This window comes from Helianthus annuus, chromosome 10, assembly GCF_002127325.2.
Source record: "Helianthus annuus cultivar XRQ/B chromosome 10, HanXRQr2.0-SUNRISE, whole genome shotgun sequence".
In the NCBI taxonomy this organism is placed as follows: domain Eukaryota; kingdom Viridiplantae; phylum Streptophyta; class Magnoliopsida; order Asterales; family Asteraceae; genus Helianthus; species Helianthus annuus.
The window spans coordinates 174,697,363-174,718,213 of record NC_035442.2 but is presented as its reverse complement, the minus strand read 5'-3'; the positions used below and the strand labels follow the sequence as shown (position 1 = coordinate 174,718,213).

The 20,851-nt window shown below is 37.2% G+C and overlaps 1 protein-coding gene, 1 long non-coding RNA gene and 1 pseudogene across 3 annotated transcripts; 1 reads left to right on the top strand and 2 right to left on the bottom strand.

Moving 5' to 3' along the window:
• Positions 1-941: 941 nt before the first annotated feature.
• LOC110883643 lies at positions 942-5,203 on the bottom strand. Its single transcript, XR_002560532.1, has 3 exons — positions 5,118-5,203; positions 1,955-3,135; positions 942-1,806 (listed from the first exon to the last, which is right to left on the bottom strand). It is a non-coding gene; the product is annotated as an uncharacterized LOC110883643 (long non-coding RNA).
• Positions 5,204-11,611: 6,408 nt separating this feature from the next.
• Positions 11,612-16,879, bottom strand: LOC110886740 (pentatricopeptide repeat-containing protein At4g14850). Of its 2 annotated transcripts, none has more exons than XM_022134578.2 (3): positions 16,678-16,879; positions 14,780-16,374; positions 11,612-12,120 (listed from the first exon to the last, which is right to left on the bottom strand). In XM_022134578.2, the coding sequence occupies exons 2-3, from the start codon at positions 16,348-16,350 to the stop codon at positions 11,655-11,657; spliced, it is 2,037 nt and encodes a 678-aa protein (XP_021990270.1). In that variant the 5' UTR covers positions 16,351-16,374; positions 16,678-16,879; the 3' UTR covers positions 11,612-11,654. The 2 variants fall into 2 exon arrangements, with proteins under 2 accessions (XP_021990270.1, XP_035834708.1); XM_035978815.1 differs by having other exon boundaries at positions 14,780-16,367.
• A 1,678-nt stretch (positions 16,880-18,557) lies between these two features.
• Positions 18,558-20,572, top strand: LOC110883439 (annotated as a pseudogene).
• Positions 20,573-20,851: the final 279 nt, after the last annotated feature.

Sequence of the window (20,851 nt, the reverse complement as noted above, 5' to 3'; positions counted from 1 at the left end):
AGCCTCCCTTCGTAGTATGTTGGATACATAACATTTACTGACCAAAAGCTTGTCTTGGAATTAGAAGGTTGTTCATCTGTTGAGTGTTGTAGCTTCTCATGAAGCTACAACAAAACGAGTGAATGTCCAAATAAAGTAACTATGTTGAGTGTTGTAGCTTCTCATGAAGCTATCTTTAGTAAGTAACTATTGCTCGAAAGCATTGGTTTTTATCTCTTATTGTAATGAGCTCGAGTAGATCGTATCGATGAAACATTTGGCAGAGTACACTATCATGGAAGTCGTGCGAGGAGATCGTCCATCTGAAATAAGGTCATAAAAATTTATTCAAGCATTTCATCAAACACTTAACATACAATAAGGTAGGTAACTTCATATGAATGCCTGTAATTTGGATAGAGGAAAGATGGTTGACTAGACAATCATTGTTTTGAAAACCGGACTGGACCGAATTGTCGGAACGGGAACAGGGGTTCTGACTGGCCCGGTTCACCATATCAGACTGGTTTTGAGTCGGACCAGAAAACCAGTTGGTTGAACCGGATATTTTAGTGGTTGAATCAATTTTGATTAAGTTTTTTTCAATATTACCCGATTTATTTTATAATATTTACGACATAACCTGGTTCTTACAACCGATCGGACCCGTTTTACGGCCCGACTAGTGGACCGGTAAGAGACCATTTCGATGTCCGATCTGACTCTATCCTAAAAACAATACTCTAAACATTAGATAGTAATACTTAAGCATTTCTACTGATTTTCATAAAACTCATATCTCAATGTGATAAAAATTAAATATAGTTGTGGAGTTAGATTTTTTTAAAGTTAATGAACACAACTTAGTAGGAAAAAAAATCCAATTAAATGATGAATAAAGTATTATTAAAAATAAATAAAATCACTACTAATGGATCAAAAATTAATAAGCACATAAAAAATAAGAAGTTATTTTAAAAACATTCTACCACCATCTGCATCCGCAGGCGAAGTGTCGATCATCAAAGCATATCCATCAAAGCTTTGTTGACAAAGGCACCCCGGTATAAAATTGGGATGGTGAGTATGGATCTCTGCATAAGCCCACTGTTGTTGTTCAAAGGTGTGTTGAAGTCTTTGTCCCAAGTTTGTTAAATACATAAGATTTTCTGACCAGAAAGTTTGTCTTGTAGTGAGGAGACTGTTCATCTGTTCGGAGCTTAAAAGGTCTCTCGTCCGGGACAAACCACCGTAAGGGAACCCCGACCTCTGGTGGAATGATATGCGACCATGTTCATAAAACAAAGTGCTTCAAGAACAAGTTTTCTTCAACAAATACCACTATATAGCTTAAGCGGTCATGTGGATCTTCGATGATTTGGGTTCCTCTTACGACTTCATTTAGGTGCAAACCATTCAAGTGTTGGTAAAGAATAATTCTTGAAGTCATTCCCACATATTACAAACTAGATAGCCCACGTCTTCATACCCAAAAAATATTACACTTTTTAACCCCCCAATCAGCTCAATGTGATCTCCCTTTCATCCATGTCTATACCGAATGCACTGAGATAATATGTTATTCTTCGATTATCCTATGCCCGATAGCCAACAAGATGATGATTGCGAGGGATTTGTTGGATAGAAATGGATGAATGTCCAGACAGAGCCAGTATAGCTTCTCATGAAGCTATCTTCAGTGACCAATGCTTCAAACCTTTGGTTTTGATCTGTTACCGTATTGAGCTCAAGGAGATCGAACCGGTGGAACATTTGCCAAAGTACATCATCATTTAAGGCGTCCAATCTTGCAAATAAAGCGTCCATCTGAAATAAGGTGATACAAATTCATAAGCATTTCATTAAACACGTAACATACAATTGGATTTCTCACTAAGTTTTTTTTTATTTTTTTTAAACAAGTTTCTTGTTTTGATGGTTGTTTCTATTCATGTTTGGCTTTGGTGGGATTTACCTTCTTAACAGTTTCTTTTCACGTTTGGCTTTGGTGGGATGTACAATGTATAGCCTTACCTTCTTAGAAGGTGATTTAGTATCTTGATATAACCTTGGAAGCCTAGTGATTTTCGTTAACAGATTTAAATCAATCAACCCCAAAGATTTGGTTCGTTGTTGATTGGGGCTTCAAGCTGAGTGGTTAACTCGAAAAATCTGTCAAATGATCTTAGCAACAAAGATTCAACAAAGAATAGTGTTTCTTAAGGTATTGAATCAAGTGAACACTTTACACTAATTGTTGACACGGGATATTCTGTAGACTCCGGTGTGATATGGAAGAGCAACATTCTCACAATTCTATGGCCCACTTGACCATCTACATCAGCAGCCAAAGAGTCAATTGTCAAAAGATATCCATCATAGCTTATATGAAAAGGTGTTCGGGTATAAAACCAGGATAGTGCACACGGATCTCAACATAAGCCCGATCTTGTTATTGAACAGTGTGTTAAAGCCTCCGTTTGTAGTATGTGGGATACATAACATTTATTAACCAAAAGCTTGTCTTGTATTTAGAAGGTTGTTCATCTATTGAGAGCTTAAGTGATCTCTCCCCCAGGACAAATCATCAAAAGGGAACCACCAGCGTCCGAAGGAATGATATGTGGTAACGTTCACATAAATAAAGTAAGTGTCGTGAAAAGACATTTTGTACAACAAATACCAAAATATAGCTTAAGGGGTCATTTGGATCCTCTATAATTTAAGTGCCTCTTATGACTTCGTGTAGATGCAAACCGGTCCAAGTTTAGGTAGGGAATCACTCTAGAAGTCATATTCTAGAGATTACAAACAAATAACCTACATCTTCATATCAAAAAAGCAAAACACCTCTTAAACCCCTATCAACTCAACGCGCTTTGCATTTTCATCTAAGTCTACACCAAATGCAGTGAGGTAATAAGTTATCCTTCGATGTTCTTGTGCCCTATAGCCAACAACACGGGAGTAAATGTCCAAATAAAGTCACTATGTTGAGTGAAGTGTTGTAGCTTCTCATGAACCTATCTTCGGTAAGTAACTATTGCTCGAAAGCATTGGTTTTTATCTCTTATTGTAATGAGCTCGAGCAGATCATATCGATGAAACATTTGCGAGAGTACACTATCATGGAAGTCGTGCGAGGAGATCGTTCATCTGAAATAAGGTCTTAAAAATTCATTTAAACATTTCATCAAACACTTAACATACAATAAGGTAGGTAATTTCATATGAATGCCTGTAATTTGTAATTTGGATAGAGGAGAAGATGGTTGACTAGACAATCATACCCTCTAAACTAATGTTTTGAAAACCGGACTGGACCGAATTGTCGGAACGGGAACAAGGGGTCTGACTGGTCTGGTTCACCCTATCAGACCGGTTTCTAGTCGAACTGGCGGTCGGACCAGAAAACCAGTTGGTTGAACCGGATATTTTAGTGGTTAAATCGATTTTAATTAAGTTTTTTCAATATTACCCTATTAATTTTATAATATTTACGACATAACTTGGTTCTTACAACCGATTGGACCCGTTTTACTGGCCCGACTAGTGGACCGGTAAGGAGACCATTTCGATGTCTGATCTGATTTTATCCTGAAAACATTACTCTAAACATTAGATAGTAATACTTAAGCAGTTCAACTGATTTTCATAAAACTCATATCGCAATGTGGAAAAAAATTAAATATAGTTTGGAGTTATATTTTTTTAAAGTTAATGAACACAACTTAGTAGGAAAAAAAATCCAATTAAATGATGAATAAAGTATTATTAAAAATAAATAAAATCACTACGAATGGATCAAAAATTAATAAGCACTTAAGAAATAAGAAGTTATTTTAAAAAGTAAAATTATTTGATAAATAAAATATTATTCAAATAATAAATAAATACTTCAAAAAATTAAGTTACTAATTAGTGACAGTTTCGATTCGGTTTGGTACGATTACGACACGATATCCATTTTCAAAAACTCGTATCGCAATGTGAGAAAAAGTTAAATATAGCTGTGGAGATAGATTTTTTTAAAAGTTAATGAACAAAAATTATTAGAAAAAAATCCAATTAAATGATGAATAAAGTATTATTAAGTAATAAATAAATAAATAAAATCACTACTAATCACTAACGCAATCCATATATAAAATACGTAAGTGCAAAACTTCAAATGAAATCTAGTAGCAGCAAGCAAAACAAAGACAAGGTGTACTATTGAACATGAACAACACCCATTTTAAAATTTATGTATACCCATTTTAAAATTTATGTATAAAATTATTAACTTTAAAATATAAGTTAAATGTATAATCCTATTTATTGTTTTGAGAGGGATTACTAGAAAATAATGGACCGAGCCTAATAAACTTCGATCTTCACTCCGTTACATACAATAGCAACACCCCCCCCCCTCTAATCGACTTGTGAGCAGGTCTGGTTAACAATTCTTTTTGTAACTTGATAAAAATACCTTAATTGCTAAGGCCACTTTCCAAAGCTCTTAAATAATAGTTACATTCAACCAAAGGAGCAAGGGCCCCGTGGGGTTTTGCCCCTGTGATTTAGGGACTAGGTTTGTGGCGGTGAGAATTTATGGGTGTTAATGGGTAGGTTCACGATGATTTGGTTGTGCAAAGACGAAAACTTTGAAGTTTGAATTGGGGTTTCAAGTTGTTGCCATAATTCGGTCATAAAAGGTGATAGTATAGAATGGTGTAACTTGACGTGGCTCGTTCTTAATTACTGAATAAATTTAAAAGTTAATTTTATTAGATTAGTATAACACGCAATAAGCATACCTCGAAATGAGTTAAGAATGGCTTTCATATTAAAGCTTTGAAAAATGTCGTGAGTACTATGATTAGCTCATATAACGTTAAATCCATGAAGAAGGGGACATAGCCAATATCACAATTACTATTATGGCTCTTATTATTCTCACACCTCTAAAATCTTAGTTTCACACTCCTACATGTATACGGCCTGTATTAAAAAAAGTTAGCTAATTTAATTAAAAAACTTGGCCAATATTAATAAAATATAAGTACAACAAAGTATAAGTTAAGTGATTTGAACATGCAAAAGTATAAGTTTGCAATGTAGAAAGATACACTAGTAAAACAAAGTTAGGGGTTTACTTCTAGTGTTGTAGGTATCTCTTAACAATGGAGGAACCATATTGAGATCAAAAATTTTTCAGCAGACGGTGGCGGAGGACGGCGGAGAACGGTGGTGATGGGACTAAGCTTAGAGGGAAAGGGTTGTTCTTTATTTGTAGAGTTAAAGGAAAATGATACTATTGTATTCAAAATTTAATTTTTGTTTTCTAGTTTTCATGAAAATGACCTATCAATAGTTCACCATGTAAGTACGGTCAATAGAATGGTTGTATAAAAAAAGTTGAAAAGGTTTAAAGTAACATATAGTGAATGATTTCTTTTTATTATAACTTTTGTTAATGTTAATTAATCTAAACAAACGGCTAGTTTAGAGTCATGTGGTGAATGTTTTCTTTTATAAAAATTGTTTTGTAAAATTTTTCTTTTACAATTTATTAATTAAATAAAACAAGGGGTTATTTTTCTTTGTGAAATATTAATTGATTTGTTTACCAATAAATAATTTAAACATACATTAACTATATGTAGAGTTAAGTTCACGTAAAAAATGTTTTATAGTATAAAACGTACGAAATGCATGAAAAAGCCAAAAAAAAAAAAAACGCGGTGGCATTTTCATAATTATTTACTCGTAGAGTAATTATCAAAATTACTCTACAAATGATACTGTAGAGTAATTTTGATCTTGTAAAGTAATTTTGTAAAATATTCTTGTAGGTTAATTTTGATCTTGTAGAGTAATTTTGTAGAGTATCACAATTACTCTATGAATGATCTTGTATGGTAATTTTGATCTTGTAAGGATTTTTGTAGAGTATCATAATTACTCTACAAATGATTTTGTAAAGTAATTTTGAATTGTATGTTGTTTGATAAACTTGCAGAGTAATTTTGATACACTTGTAGAGTAATTTTGATATAGAGTAATTTTGATACACTTGTAGAGTAATTTTGATAATTACCATACAAGATCAAAGTTACTCTACAAGATACACTTGTAGAGTAATTTTGATAATTACCCTACAAGATCAAAATTACTCTACAAGAACATTTTACAAAATTACTCTACAAGATCAAAATTACTCTACAGGATCATTTGTAGAGTAATTTTGATAATTACTAATAATTACGATAATGCCACCTCGTTTTTTAGCAAAAACCTCCAATTTGTACGTTTTGTACGTTAAAGTTATTTGTATTTGATCTCTTGTCTAACTATGTAAACAAACAAAAACGTTCACGTGAGAGACTTGTCTTTTTCAAACAAAGAGGTTAGCCTGCTAAGGTACAGTCAAACCAAGCTACAATTCAGGATCTCAGTCATGTTACATTTTATCTGTGACTGTGTGAGACATATGTACTCGGTTATGACCCTTTTAAACCAAACTCTTTTTTTTTTTTTTTTAAATTTGACCTTTGTATACTCATACTCAGCCAAAAAAAAATACAATGTGTATAAAACAATTATGTTAAAACTACATCAAATCATTTAAAGTTATGACAAAACAAGCATGCTGACTCGAACCAACCCTTAACCCTATAGCCTATATATAAAGCTATGTGTGAACACAAAACAATAAACACCTAAGGGCTTATAGTCTGACGGTATCAAGTTGTGAAGAACAGCCTGTTGTGGAGTCTGGCGGTATCAAGTTGTGGAGAACACTTTTTACACTTACAAGTTATGCTACCACTGTAACTTATTCCATGGACTAAAAGATACATCCAGGGTATTTAGCGTATTTAACGAAAGAAATCTTTAACTATAACTAGTTTTATAAATAGCGCCGCGTTGCGGCGCACTCAACTAGGTCATTTTTGGTGTGATATCATGTACGTTTTACATTACAACTCATAAATCATATATAAGCATCATTATCAAGATTGTAAAATATCTAAAGTAAAACAATGAATGCTAAAAAATGCCACATTTGGTGTTCCGGGACTGAGAAAGTGATCAATACGGCATATATAATAAAATTTTTAACTAAACTTTTTTTAAGAACAACAAATTTATACACTGTTAAAACCAAGAATGCAAAGTAGCAAGAAGCTAGCTTGCAAACAGTGTACCCCAAGGTTCATAACCAATCACCAAAACAACCATACTACAACCCAAAGATCAAGCAAAACATAGACCCAGGACCAAAACAACCCAAGACTACACAAATTGAACGCTCTCTAGTCGTCCCATGTCATAGTTAAAGTCTGCGACCTGTTTCTAATCCGCAAGAAGCCCAACGCTTTAACCTCCTCCACCACCTTAGCAATTGATGGCGCCTTTTGACTAAAAAGAGATTCGTTTCGCATTTTCCAAATGGACCTGAAGACCGTAATGAACACAACATTTAGGACTTTCTTCTTCTTCTTCGACCTAGGGATATAACTCTGCATCTCCAGAATATCACTAATACTGAATGCAAAGACCGATAAAATGTTACACCATAAAGCAATAACCTGCCAGACAGTTTGCGAGAAATGACACGAAACAAATAAATGCTCCGCTCGCCATTCCATGATGCACGCCTTTTTGGGCACCCAACTGTTCCAAACAAACGACATATCTTGCTGCACACAATTTATCACCTCCAACCTCTTTTTCAAACTGCTAACTAAAACGCAATCCGACCCGTCCAGCTCCCAAACGCGGCTATCTTTCCTATCCGACAACACCACTGAACCTACTAAAGGTCCAATCTGAGCTAATTTACCAGTCTGTTGTTGACTTGGTGCTTAACTTGGTGGTGTCGTCACTCGTCACACCTTCTTTCTTTGGCAGCTTAGGATGGAAAAGAACGTCGATTGTTGATGTCTCTCTCATCTCCTCCTCTAGAAGTCTGAAGAGCCTGCAATAAAAGAAAAGAAAAAAATATCAGCAATTGTTTTTGTTCACAACAATAAACACAACCTTTTTCTGGGGCGGCACAAATCTGGGTCGCTTCAAGGTGACGACTTATTTATATTTATTCATAATAATTTGACGATACTTAGAAATATTAGTTTAGTTGTTTTGGTCATTATTGAAAAACATATCAGTTAACATAAACGCAACAAACGTTAAATGACAAGAAGGTCTAAAGATCTTTTTATAAAAGAAAAAGTTCAACTGGCTCAATAGTGTGGCTATGATTTCAAAATTCGCTATCTTATTCCTCATACGATCCCCATACTCGAGTTCCAAATCACCAAACCATCCCGTAATCGCCGTAAATGTGATACTAATATCAATATCCATCCCAAATGGATCCGATGGCAACAAATCAACAATGTCTTTATTTTTATTTTTCTCACCCTTATCAACTATCTCTCTCTGGTAACCGAACCGATCATGTACCTCCTCGTGGCCCCCTTTCTCACCGTTTACCGTTCTCAACTGCGAAACCATATTGTCTTCCGATGTATGCGCAGGGAAAATCGGTAACGATTGTATCACCGCTAACGCGTCGCGTCCGATTGACCAAACCGGCTTCACCAATAGGGTTCACGGCGGAGCCCTAGGTCATCTTTGGTTAGACCACCATCAGTCACCACCGTCGCTAGAGTCGCCGGGTTAGCGGCTGTCGTGAGAGAGTACCAATTCGTCACAGAAACATCTGGTAGTTCAGTCAGCCGTTGGAGGTATTGAGGTATTGTTTCAGATGGATTTTCATGAGAGAGTGAACCCTGATGTGTTGCAGGATAAAGCAAGATGGAGGTATGGAATCTCAATATAAATGGCACGTTGTTGCTCTCAATACCTCCACCGTTTCATCTTACCGAAACTCGGGATATCAAGAATGCAAAACTGGAAGGTCTTTGGTTCTAGGTACATCAGAATTATCCAAACAATAGAGTTCCCAAGCCTTCAAAAAGCAAATATTTTAAAGCCAATGCAATCCCTTGTATGCCTATCCAACCAGAATCAATGGCAGTAATAGAAATCAGATCTATATGAAAGAGTTTCATGTAACCGGAAGTCATACCTGAAATCGTCGTCCAGCATCACCGGAACCCTAGTTCGTTTCCCGTCGGAATTCTCGTCGAACCACTTTTATCCGGTGACCGTTGGTTACGTGGATCCGAACGCTGTGTTCGCCGCCGCCGTTGAGGCTTATGGAACCGCCGCCGCCACCAACAAAGCCTGCTTGAAGTCTTTACCCTCTCCGTCTCCGGCTCCGTCTCTGTTTCGATTTCAACCCTAACCATCGTCACCGTCTCCGACTACATCCGCCACTGACGCTGCTCACAATCGACAACCACCACATCCCTTATTCGGAACCACCGCCATCATCACCATTAATTACAAACATCGTCGATCACAACCACCGACGGCGCCCGACGGAACCCTCAATGTCACCGTCGCCGGTAACCACCTCCGCAACCACCATAACCAGAACAGAATGGCCGGCCGGTCGGAAGCCATGGTCGGCCTTCTTCTTCTCTGATTCTCTCTCTCCCTCATTCCCCTTGTCTCTCTATCTTTTCTGTGTGTTTTTTTGTCATTTGTGTGTGGGGCTGCTTCTTTGCACGCGTGACTACTGTTCAATTACTGTTCATTACGTTTAGTTTTTAATATACATATATATATATGTATAATGTTCGATTCCTTTCTTACACTTACAACTTATGCAACCTCATTAACACTTTCTTCATGGAGTGAGTGAATGAAAGATCAAGGGTATTTAACTAAAAAGGGGCAAACTAAATGCAATTAATAAGTTTAGTAACTAGCAATCTAGCATTATGAGTTAAAGCCCCTAATTTGAACAAAATATTGAATTAATGAAGTACTTAACAATAAATGCAACAAAATCTTGATAACTTATGATTAAAAAAAAAGTAAATTAATTAAAGTTGATGTGAAAATGCCTATATGATGTTCATTAAAGCATAAGCATATGGTACCATATTTAGTGCAAAAAAAAAAAAAAAAAAAAAAAAAACCAAGAAACCCCTTTATGCTCATCAAGCTACAACTTTCTCACAATAATTCAACCAATCTTTGCCCTCTCTTACGCACACCCAATTACTTGATGCCACGTCAACTCCCCTCTTAACTCCCCTCACACCCTCAATTTGATGGCACCACTCCCCTCTTAGGTGACTTGTTTTTTTATTCAAAAAAAAAAAAAAAGAAAAAAGAAAATGTTTTGATTGGTTGAAAAAAGGGTGGCCCACCATCTCTCTCCCCTCCTTCATTCGGTAAGCTCTCACCGATCTTGCTCCCCTATGTGACTCCCCTCGTTGATGGCGGCAGTGTTCCCGCTAGGTGACTTGGGTCACCGAATGGGGTTACCGAGGGTGCCCCGTTCACCCTTACAGCTCCCAGAAAATGGGAATCAAGAATTCATAGGGCACAAATCAAGATAACAACTTTACAAATCTTTATGCACAATTTAACTGTAATCAAAACTTTGATCCAAAAAAGATTCAATTTTTAACATACCCACAAATTATAAGAACAAATTAGCAACAATATTAAGCTCACAACATCAAAAATCACTAAAAAAAGCCCAAAACCTTGAAAAAAAAATCATAATAAAAGACAGATCCAGAACTCATGAACTGGAAAAAAGATGAATTCAGTGATTCCATTGGCTTAGGTAAGAATCATGGTAACATATTGAATGGTACCTGCTACTTGAATCCTTTTGACCCACAACCAGCTAAGGAATTAGCCGTGGAATAAGGAATCGACACATGATTCAATTTCACAATCAGTTGGTAACTATGTTTATGATGCAAACTCTTTTAGGGCTTCTCTAAATTGAAAGAAGAGAACATAAGAAGCAAAACTAAAAAAAGAAAAATTACCTCAATTGGTAGCAGTTTGTGTGGAAGATCTTCAAGTAATTGCTAGCAAGAGCCGAAAGAAGAACAGCTGATTTTGGGGAAAAATTGTTAAACGCCGGCCGTAGATGATGCCATTGTCGGCGTAACGTTTCCATTGGCTTACCGCCGCCGATTAGTGTACATGCTTGTGATAATCAGAAGGCCGGAGGAATTGTGGAACAGTTTCCTCAGCAAACAACAAAACCTTCAAGAAACGGTGAAAACCCTATCTATCTAAGGGGCTGTTTGGCAATATCTGAATGGTTAAGTGCTGAACCAATAAGAGGTCTGAACCATTAAGTGCTGAACCAGTAAGAGGTCTGAACCATTAAGAGTCTGTATAATGCTTAACCGTTCAGAGGCAAATGTCTGACCAATTCAGATTAGCGGTCTTAACCATTCAGACTCTGTATAAATCTTAACCATTCAGAGGCAAATGTCTGAACCATTCAGACATCTGCTCGTGAAACAAACAGTCTGAACCATTAGGTGCTGAACCAGTAAGAGGTCTGAACCATTAAGAGCCTCATTAAGAGGTAAACAAACAGCCCCTAAGACCTAGAAGGTAGTACGTGTATTCAACGGCTGACATATTTGTTAAAAACTGCTTTGAATTGATAATGGCTACCAACAAATGTGTATCATCTTTATCCCTCCTCATTTTGACTACGTTTTGACTTAGGATAGAAGACCAAGAAACATGGAAAAAACAATAACTTTGCTGTAAAACATTTATTACCAATGTTACCAATAATCTCGACAGGAGCAGTCATACTTTGTAAAGCGATGAAAGCGATTATTATCTCTTACAATGATCTCTCTATTAGTGATACCAGAAATGAACTTAAAGGCAGCATGGCAATCAAAACAGATCCTCATATTCTTGGTTATCCGGATGGGAAGTCCAGGGGGGATTACACAGAGCCCAAAAGCTAGAGCGATCTTCTCACTGTGATGCCAAACCTCTGATTCTCTCTCTTCTTCTTCTAAATCGAAGAGCGCCAATGAGGTGTCTGCTACATATCCAGCACTTTTCATTTCCATCTTCAGCTTCCTTAGCATTGTTTGGATCTCTGTGTTTCTTTCATGGCAGGTGTCCTTCGCTTGAAAAGTGTGGACTGAATTCTTTACGGAGATCCAACTGCACCCTGCACCCTTACTGATTCCTACTTCTTTCATCTCCATCCGAACCACATTGGCTTCTTCCCACCTCCATAAAACAAATACTAAGAGTTAGCATTTGTGTGAATTAGAGCAAGAACCAGTTTTATTTTATTACCCAACCCACCCATTTACCCATACCCGGTTGTAAAACCGTGTTCCATACCCTGCCTAACACGCGTCGGGTATCAGGTATACCCGTCAGGTGCCAAGTACATATCTTAGTATTTAAATTTAATTAATATAATTATGTTACCTAAGAAAAACTAGAAATATAAAAACTAGGAAAAATTACAATTTTTGTCCTTTATCTTTATACCACTTTTCAGGCGGTGTCCTTTTTAACGAATGTTGACAGGCGGTGTCCTTTACTAGGTATTTTGTTGCAAGTTTAGTCCTTTACGCCCAACCCAGTTAAAAAACCCTGTTAATTGTTGGGTGTAAAGGACTAAACTTGCAACAAAATACTTAGGTAAAGGACTAAACTTGCAACAAAATACCTAGTAAAGGACACCGCCTGTCAACAACTAACAGGGTTTTTTAACTGGGTTGGGTGTAAAGGACTAAACTTGCAACAAAATACCTACTAAAGGACACCGCCTGTCAACAACTAACAGGGTTTTTTAACTGGGTTGGGTGTAAAGGACTAAACTTGCAACCATAGTTATTAAAGGCGTTAGGCGCACTCAAGGCGCATAGGCCTCGCCTAGGGCCTAGGCGCAAGGCGCAAAAAAAGGGCGGGCCTGAGAAAAAAAAAAGCGTACAACAAAAAAAAACTTAAAATATTTTTATATAATAGAAAATTAATACTATACTTCAAAAAAAATAAACTAGCTATTATACAACATTTAATATCGTCTATTTAGTACCAAAAGTTATAAAATGCTAGTTTATTAGTGTAGAAAAGTAGTTTCATCAGATAAAAGTTGAAATATAGCTAGAATCTTGCCAGAATTTAGAGAATTTGGCCGAAAACTCTCAATAATCTCGGAATCTCGCCAGAATCTGCGCATGAACCATCACCTGGAGAATTAAAGCGCAATTGCCTTGACTTAAGGCGCAATTGCCTCGCCTGGCTAGGAAATTGGGCTTAGGCGCAAGAGGCGATGGCTTTTAACAACTATGCTTGCAACAAAATACCTAGTAAAGGACACCGCCTGTCAACATTCGTTAAAAAGGACACCACCTGAAAAGTGGTATAAAGATAAAGGACAAAACTTGTAATTTTTCCTAAAAACTAAAAATTAGTGGATTATTTTGTTACCCAAGGACAAAAGAAAATGTTTACGGGTCTTGTTCGCGTAAATGGGTATGCGTGTTTTTCGTAATTAGGCCGTGTATGAGCTAATACTGTGCCCAGCCCATGCCCGCAAAATCTTTTAAACGCGGTCCCATACCCGAATATCCGTCCAGTTTTTTTTCGGGATTCGTGGTGGCCCATTGGGTTCTGGTTCGTTTACCATCCCTAACCCGAAACAAGCAAAGGAATCCAACTTTATGAAAACAAGTAGCATTCCAGGACCATTGTACATTCTTCGTAGATAAAGATATGGTAGTTCAATAGTTTAATCATAGATCATGAAATTTCAGCTTGGTTTTAAAAAGCGAGAGGCGCACAAAAGCGACGAGGTCTAAAATAGAGGCGCGAAGCGCAAAAGCAGTGGGCTTTTCGTTAGGGGTGTTCAAAACCGGATATCCGAAAATTCGGATATCCGAATTTCGGATATCCGAAATTTTCGGATACCAGATTTCACTATCCGAATCTGTATCCGAAATTTCGGATATCCGGAATTCGGATATCCGAAATTTCGGATACGGATTCGGATAGTGAATCGGATATCCGAAAATCCAACTTTTTATTTAATTTTTAATTTTTTATTATTTTTTTTCATATTCGGAAACGGATATTTTGGATAGTTTCGGATATCCGAATATAAGTTTTCGGATATTTTTCGGATATTTCGGATATTTTTCGGATATTTTTCGGATATTTCCGGATATTTTTCGGATATTTCGGATATTTTGGATATTTTCGGATACTTCGGATATTTTCGGATATTCGGATATCCGAAAAAAAATAAAAAATAAAAAATAAATTTTCGGATATTTCGGATATCCGAAATATCCGAAAATTTTGAAAATCACTATCCGAATTCGAATCCGAAAAATTCGGATATCCGAATTTCGGATATCCGAAATTTCGGATATCCGATTTTTCGGATATTTCGAATTCGGATATCGGATATTTCGGATCGGATTTTCGGATACGGATAGTTTTGAACACCCCTACTTTTCGTATCCGAGGCGCAAGATGTTTATATAATTTTTTTTATATATCCCATACATATCCCATAAGTTTTTAGCTTCCTTTAACCAAAATATAGCTATAAGTAAGGCTTTTATACCATTTTAATTACATGTACAAGTCAAAAAACCCAAGGTACAACATTTTTATGCAGTAAAACGCCTAAGTTACATGAGGCGCGCGCCTCATGCCAAAAAGCCCACAAAAAAACATCAAAAATGTGCCTTTTGGTCGCTTCCTGTAATTACACAAGGCGAGAAGCAAAAAAGCCCCAGGCCCTGCGCCTTGTTGCGCCTAGGGCGCGCTTTTTAAAACCAAGAATTTCAGGAACTAAAAGGTTGTTTCAAAATTAAACATCTATGTGGGAAATAATAGTGAAAAGAAGACTATCATGAGGGGATACCATCCAGCAGCGGCAAACATATTTGAGAGGATGACATGGTTTCCCGAGTCGTGAGGATCCAGCTGGAACAAATGATCAGCAGCTATCTTACCGAGTTTGTTATTTCTATGCACCTTACAGGCACCTAAAAGAGACCCCCAGATAGATACCGTAGGATGAAAAGGCATTCTCTTTATGAACTCATAAGCGCCCTCCACCATTCCTGCTCGTCCTAACATATCCACTACGCACGCGTAATGCTCAACCCTTGCTTCAATTCCATATCTCGATCTCATTGACTCAAAAATACTCAAACCTGCATCCACTGCTCCAGCCCGGCTACATGCTGCTAATATAGATACAAAAGTAACATAATTAGGATTTACATTTCCACATTTCATTTCCTCAAACAACGCAAGTGCCATATCCGCATCTCCCAAATGCGTGTAAGCACCAAGTAACGCGTTCCATGTAATCAAATTCCTCTCGGGCATTTCGTCAAACATTCTCTCGCAATCTTCTAAGCTTCCACATTTAGCATACATGTCAACAAGGGCACTTCCGACAAAAACGTTTCCGTTAATGCATGCTTTCACGGAAAGAGCATGAACCATCCTCCCCATCTCCAGACCTGCAATCCCAGCACAAGCACTAATAACGCTCGATACGATAAAGTCCTTAGGCTCTACCTTATTTCTCATGGCTTGCGAAAATAGCATACAAGCCTTTTCCCCCTCGTCGTTTTGCTCATAAGCAGCGACCATGGAACACCAAGAAACATCGTTGTGGTTGCAAATGGCATCAAACACCATGCGAGCCGAACTTACGTCCCTGCACTTCCCGTAGAAATCAATCATCCCATTTGCAACAGACACGTGTTGTTCATACCCATACCGTATCACAAACCCATGAACCTGTTTACCTAGATGCAGATACAAGGCATCAGAACAGCCATTAAGAAGCACACAAAAAGTAATCGAACTAAGGTCTCCACCACTTGTCTTTAACTTGATGAAAGCCTCAACGGCTTTACGAGGTTTCCCATCAAGGACAGCATTTGACATATACGTGTTCCATGTGGCGAGATTCTTGTGAGGCATTTCATCGAACAGCTTACAGGCGTCCTCTTTGAGGCCGGTTTTGGAGTACATATCAAAAGCACTACAGCCGACAAAGACATCATGTATTTGAGCTAATTTAATAGCGAGTGCATGCAGCTGCCTCCCGGTGAGGGGAGAGCTGAGGGAATTGCAGGCTTTGAAAACGCAAGGGAAGGTGAAGTCGTTGGGCAGGATGGAGTGGTGGTGCATGTTAGAAAACTGGAGGATGGCGGTAGAGAAGTGACCGTTTTGGACTGTACCGGCAATGAGGGCCGTCCAGGCGACGACGGAGCGATGCTGGGGAGGGATGATGAGCTGGGCTGAATCGAGGAGGTCGAGTTTAGAATACATGTTCACGAGGTGGTTGCAGAGGAATGTCGGAAAGGGGAGGTCCATGGATTTGATCATCCTGGCGTGGGTTGCCCGACCAACGCCGGAGGAACGAGTGGAGATGGCCGTTTCGAGGAGCCAGACGATGGAACTCATCGCCATGCTTCTCCTTAATTTAACTGAAACCTATCACAGAGGTCTTCCTAGTTAACTTAATTTGAACAATCATTATTTTATTAAAAGAAGAGCTCAAATTCTAGATTCAAAATCAAAGAAGACGTCTACTAATTCGTCAAGTAATTTCAAAAGTAAAGCAAATGAACACAGCATTCACATAAAGCAGAGCAATGGCTCTTCTGCTACATGAAATACAAAATAAATAAATAAACCCTAGCTTTACTAATTCGTGAAGTAATTAAAAGAACACCAAACAAACAAGATAATCTGATTACAAAGAATCGTTGATAAACCCTAGGATAATGAACTCACATTGCACTGAACGAGATAATCTGTTTGATTACAGAGAATCGTTGATAAACAAGTTGGCGTTTGCTAGAATCGTTGATTACAGAGAGGTGGGATCAAAAACGTTGCACGGTGGTGGCGTGTAAGGGTTGTACTGGTGGCGCGTGGGGGCTGTGGCGGTGGTCGTGGAAGTGGTAGAGAGAAGAGAGAGGGGCAGAGAGGGGAAGATATGTTTTTTTTTAAGATATTTTTCTAAATATTAGAGTAAAAAGACACTTATAGCCTCATGTGCAATGCACATAATTTAATTTAAAAAAAAATTAATTGTGTTAGGGTTAAAAAACATATCGTACAGAATTTTAAAATAATAAGTATAAAATTTATCAATTTTAAAGACGAAGAATACCATCTGCAATGTGATATCTATAATACTATAAAAAGGAGAAGTGATGTACGAAAATGTAATTTTACATTTCATCCAACTCTTAAAGCAATATGTACAATTAATAAAAGCTTGTTTTGTAAAGATAAAATTGTAAAGATGCGAATATTTTAAGACGCTACGAGGGTATAAAAGTAAATTCAAGGAACAGCCATACTCACATGCTCAAATTCCTTTCCATCGTTGCCCTTAAAGAAACCTAATCGACATTCCTCTGAATCAAACCGAAGATTGAATGCTACGCAAATGAAACGGTGAAAAGGTGGGAAGCAATCAATCATGATTTGAGATATAAACTTGCAGATACAAGATACAGGGAGTCAGGGACGGATCATTTTCTCTTTCCCTTCCAAACCTCTGGATCGCGTCTTCCGAATTCCACATCTGCAACCACAAAAGGGCTCTTTAAAGTCACCGTTTCACCCTTTCACTAACCCTAAATCCTCTTCGTTTGGTCGTCATAAGGTGTTGTCCAAGATCAAATTAAAGATAAGGCAAGGTCTTAGGTCAGGCTTCAAATAGGGAAATCGATTATCATCAGATCAGGTTAACAACAAACGCTATCACAGATGCAATCTCTTTATTCTGCAGTTGCTTGGATACGAACAGGTGAAGCAGTAAGTCGTTATGATTGATTTTGTGTTTCTCTAGGGTTTTTTGTATTCAGTGGATTTTTGGAATTTCACTTTTTGCAACGCTTTTGTTTCACCACTATGATTTTAATTTTTTGGATCTTTTTTTAATTTTGTTCCACCAGGTTCGATTTCTGCTCAGATGGAACGATTTAATTTTGGATGTGGCTGATTAAAGTTGAATCATCATTATATATAAATGGTTTGCAAAACGTCTCTATGGTGATTCTCATTACTTTGCTTTGCTCATTATTTGCATTGTGTTTAGTACTTTACTTGCAAAACTACGTGAATTGAATTTGAGACTGAAGTGGAGATGTGGTGTTTGGAAGGAAGGAATGGAGGATCCTTGGATAGCAGATGGTGAATTTAGCATTCGGGTCTCAATCGGGTAAGTTTTTAAGATTATCTCAAGGTTTCATGTTCTTTTGTGCATCCTGTAATGTTGTGATCTATATGAATGTAGGTGTAAATACTATCATTTGTAATCTGATGTGTATATGCCAGATAATATGATTATAGCTTTTCCTAATCCAGATGATAATTCGGCATCGTTTTGCTTTTGGGTTTACTAAAGGGTGATTTACTGGTATGTAGGAAGAGTTGGACATTGGATAAGTGCTTGTAAACGTTCAGACTTGAAAGCCGACGGTGAACAAGATCATTTAAATCACAAATGTTTTTATTCTTTATATTTTGAATTTATTTACTTATTATTCTTGTTATCTGCAGATGCTTTAGTTAATTCGCTTAGGAAACTTATATTAGGAGGTGACGAATATGGGTCGAGATTTGAATATGTGAACAGGAACTTAGAAAGAATATTGAAAATGGAGTTGATCTTGGATCCCCTAATGGAATATTGTTTAACGGGCTTGCCCATATCGATATGTTAATAGCAGTGTTACTGATGGTATTACATATCGGATGATAAATGTTGAACCAATATGTTCTTGAGGTTCTTTAAGCATAAAGTTTAAAACTTTTGAGCGTTTTGTACAAAATCAGCTTGAAGCCAACAAGAAAGTCCTAATATTAATTTTCATTCGACTTTAATCCATATCACGAAGCAAGACGGTTTTGAGTTTCGTAGAGGTGACTGCGTAGGTTGCGGTTAGCCATGGACTCGTAAACGAGGATAACCTTGGATTTATGGTAGCAGTATCCTGTTAATGGGACTAAGTTGGGATTCCTGAGTTGAGATAATTTTTCAATCTCTTTGCAAAAGTTAGACATGAAGACTATTTTTTCGACCGGTTTTCGATCATCAACTTCTTGAATCGTTTCATGGCGACCACTCAGCTTCCGTAGTCGATGTAAGCTTTATACACAATGCGGGAGTCACCGGTGCCCATGATTAGGCTTTCATCGAAATCGTTTGTGCCTGAGTGAATTTCTGAGAGAACGAACCGTTGACAACCATCTTCGTACATGTTTGAGCTACTTACGGAGATAAACGAATCCATTTTTGCTGCTTTCACTCCGTTCCAAAGCAAATCCCATCTCCAACTCCTGAGTTTTTTGAGCTCCAGGCTTATGAGTTTACTGGGATTGTAAGGGGTAGAAGAAGCGGGACGGTTGAAAAGGTTGTTGAACGAAGACAGATACGAATAAAAAAACCGCGAATCAGCTGCTACATCACGAGCTCGTAAGCAGGTTAGTGTTGTTTTTTGTGTATTTAAGGTGTTTTTTGTTTGTCTTGTTCTAAATGTGAAGTAAATGTTTTGTTTGATTATAGTGAAGAATGAGTTGAACAGTTGGACGCTTTATGCGGTGAAAAATTACATACAAAAAGTTTCTTAAATCTTAAATTAACTCAAATATTAGTTGGCAATAGTTCTTGGAATAAATATTATGCTTTAAGGAATGAAGAAATGTGTTTATTCAGGCTAAAACATTAATAATGGTTTATCTTGTTTACTTTTTTTTCGGCTTTTCGTAGGCATACACTATGGAACTGGAAGCCGAAGTGGCCAAACTGAAAGAACAGAATCAAGAATTGAAAAGAAAGGTAAAAAAATGCTTGTTTTTAGACCCGTACCAACTTGATAGCGTTGTTAAACTACTATAAAATGGAATTACAAAACTGATTCTTGTAAGAATTTTGAATGTTGAAAGTATGATGATCACATTGTTTATTTTCTGCAGCCTGAGATGATGGAAAAGCAACAGAATCAGGTATCATTCTAAACCATATTATTTTGTCCTAATTACTAAATTGTGAATTAACTTACTTTTTATGGCATTTTACTAAGTAACCATGTTCCTCTATAATGTTGTTGTGATGAATGTGAATACGGTTATAGTAAGATTGGATACTGAGAGTCTGTTTTCTGAAGGCAGATTAGTCGAAACATAACAATAAACGAATATGTAAATGCTACACGATACGTGTATCTTCAAGGAGCAAATGGGGGGTTTCATAACCCGTATAACCACGGATTTGTGAAGAATTGTTCCGACTTTCTAATTCGAGGCTATACAGATGATGAGGAAATTACGTGGCCTCCTTTGGAACAAGTTGCTAGATAGTAGTACCCATCATACACCACAGTTTCTCCCATTGGCCTCCGTTTTTTTTTTCCAGATTCTTCCTTGATCGGGCTATACTTGTGTTGGCCAGATTACCATAATTGAGTTATCTTATACAAGACTTTTACATTATTTATCATCCAATTTGTGTAAAGTTTTTATTATATTTTTTGAGATGTGTAGTTTAGTTGATTAATGCATAATTGCATACCATCTCTATATGCACAGTTTTCAGTTTAGTATAACCATTATAAAAATGGTGTTTGTGCAGGAACATTATCAGTTTATGGACCTTAAAAAATTGCTAAAGTGAATCTCCTTCGACACAAATCTATTATTTCACTCATGGGTCGTGGTTCGTAATACACATCATAATTGAGTCTGATATCAGTCGGGACACCCGCCGCAACGCGCGGGCTTACCCACTAGTATAGATAAAAGAAAAAAAATTAATGAATCATGTTCTTCATCAACAGGTCAAACCGTATTAATTTTGGATGCTATAACTAGGGGTGCAAACGAACCGAGTTACTCGCGAGCTACTTGAGCTCGACTCGAAAAAAACTCGAACGAGCCGAGCTTAAACGAGCTC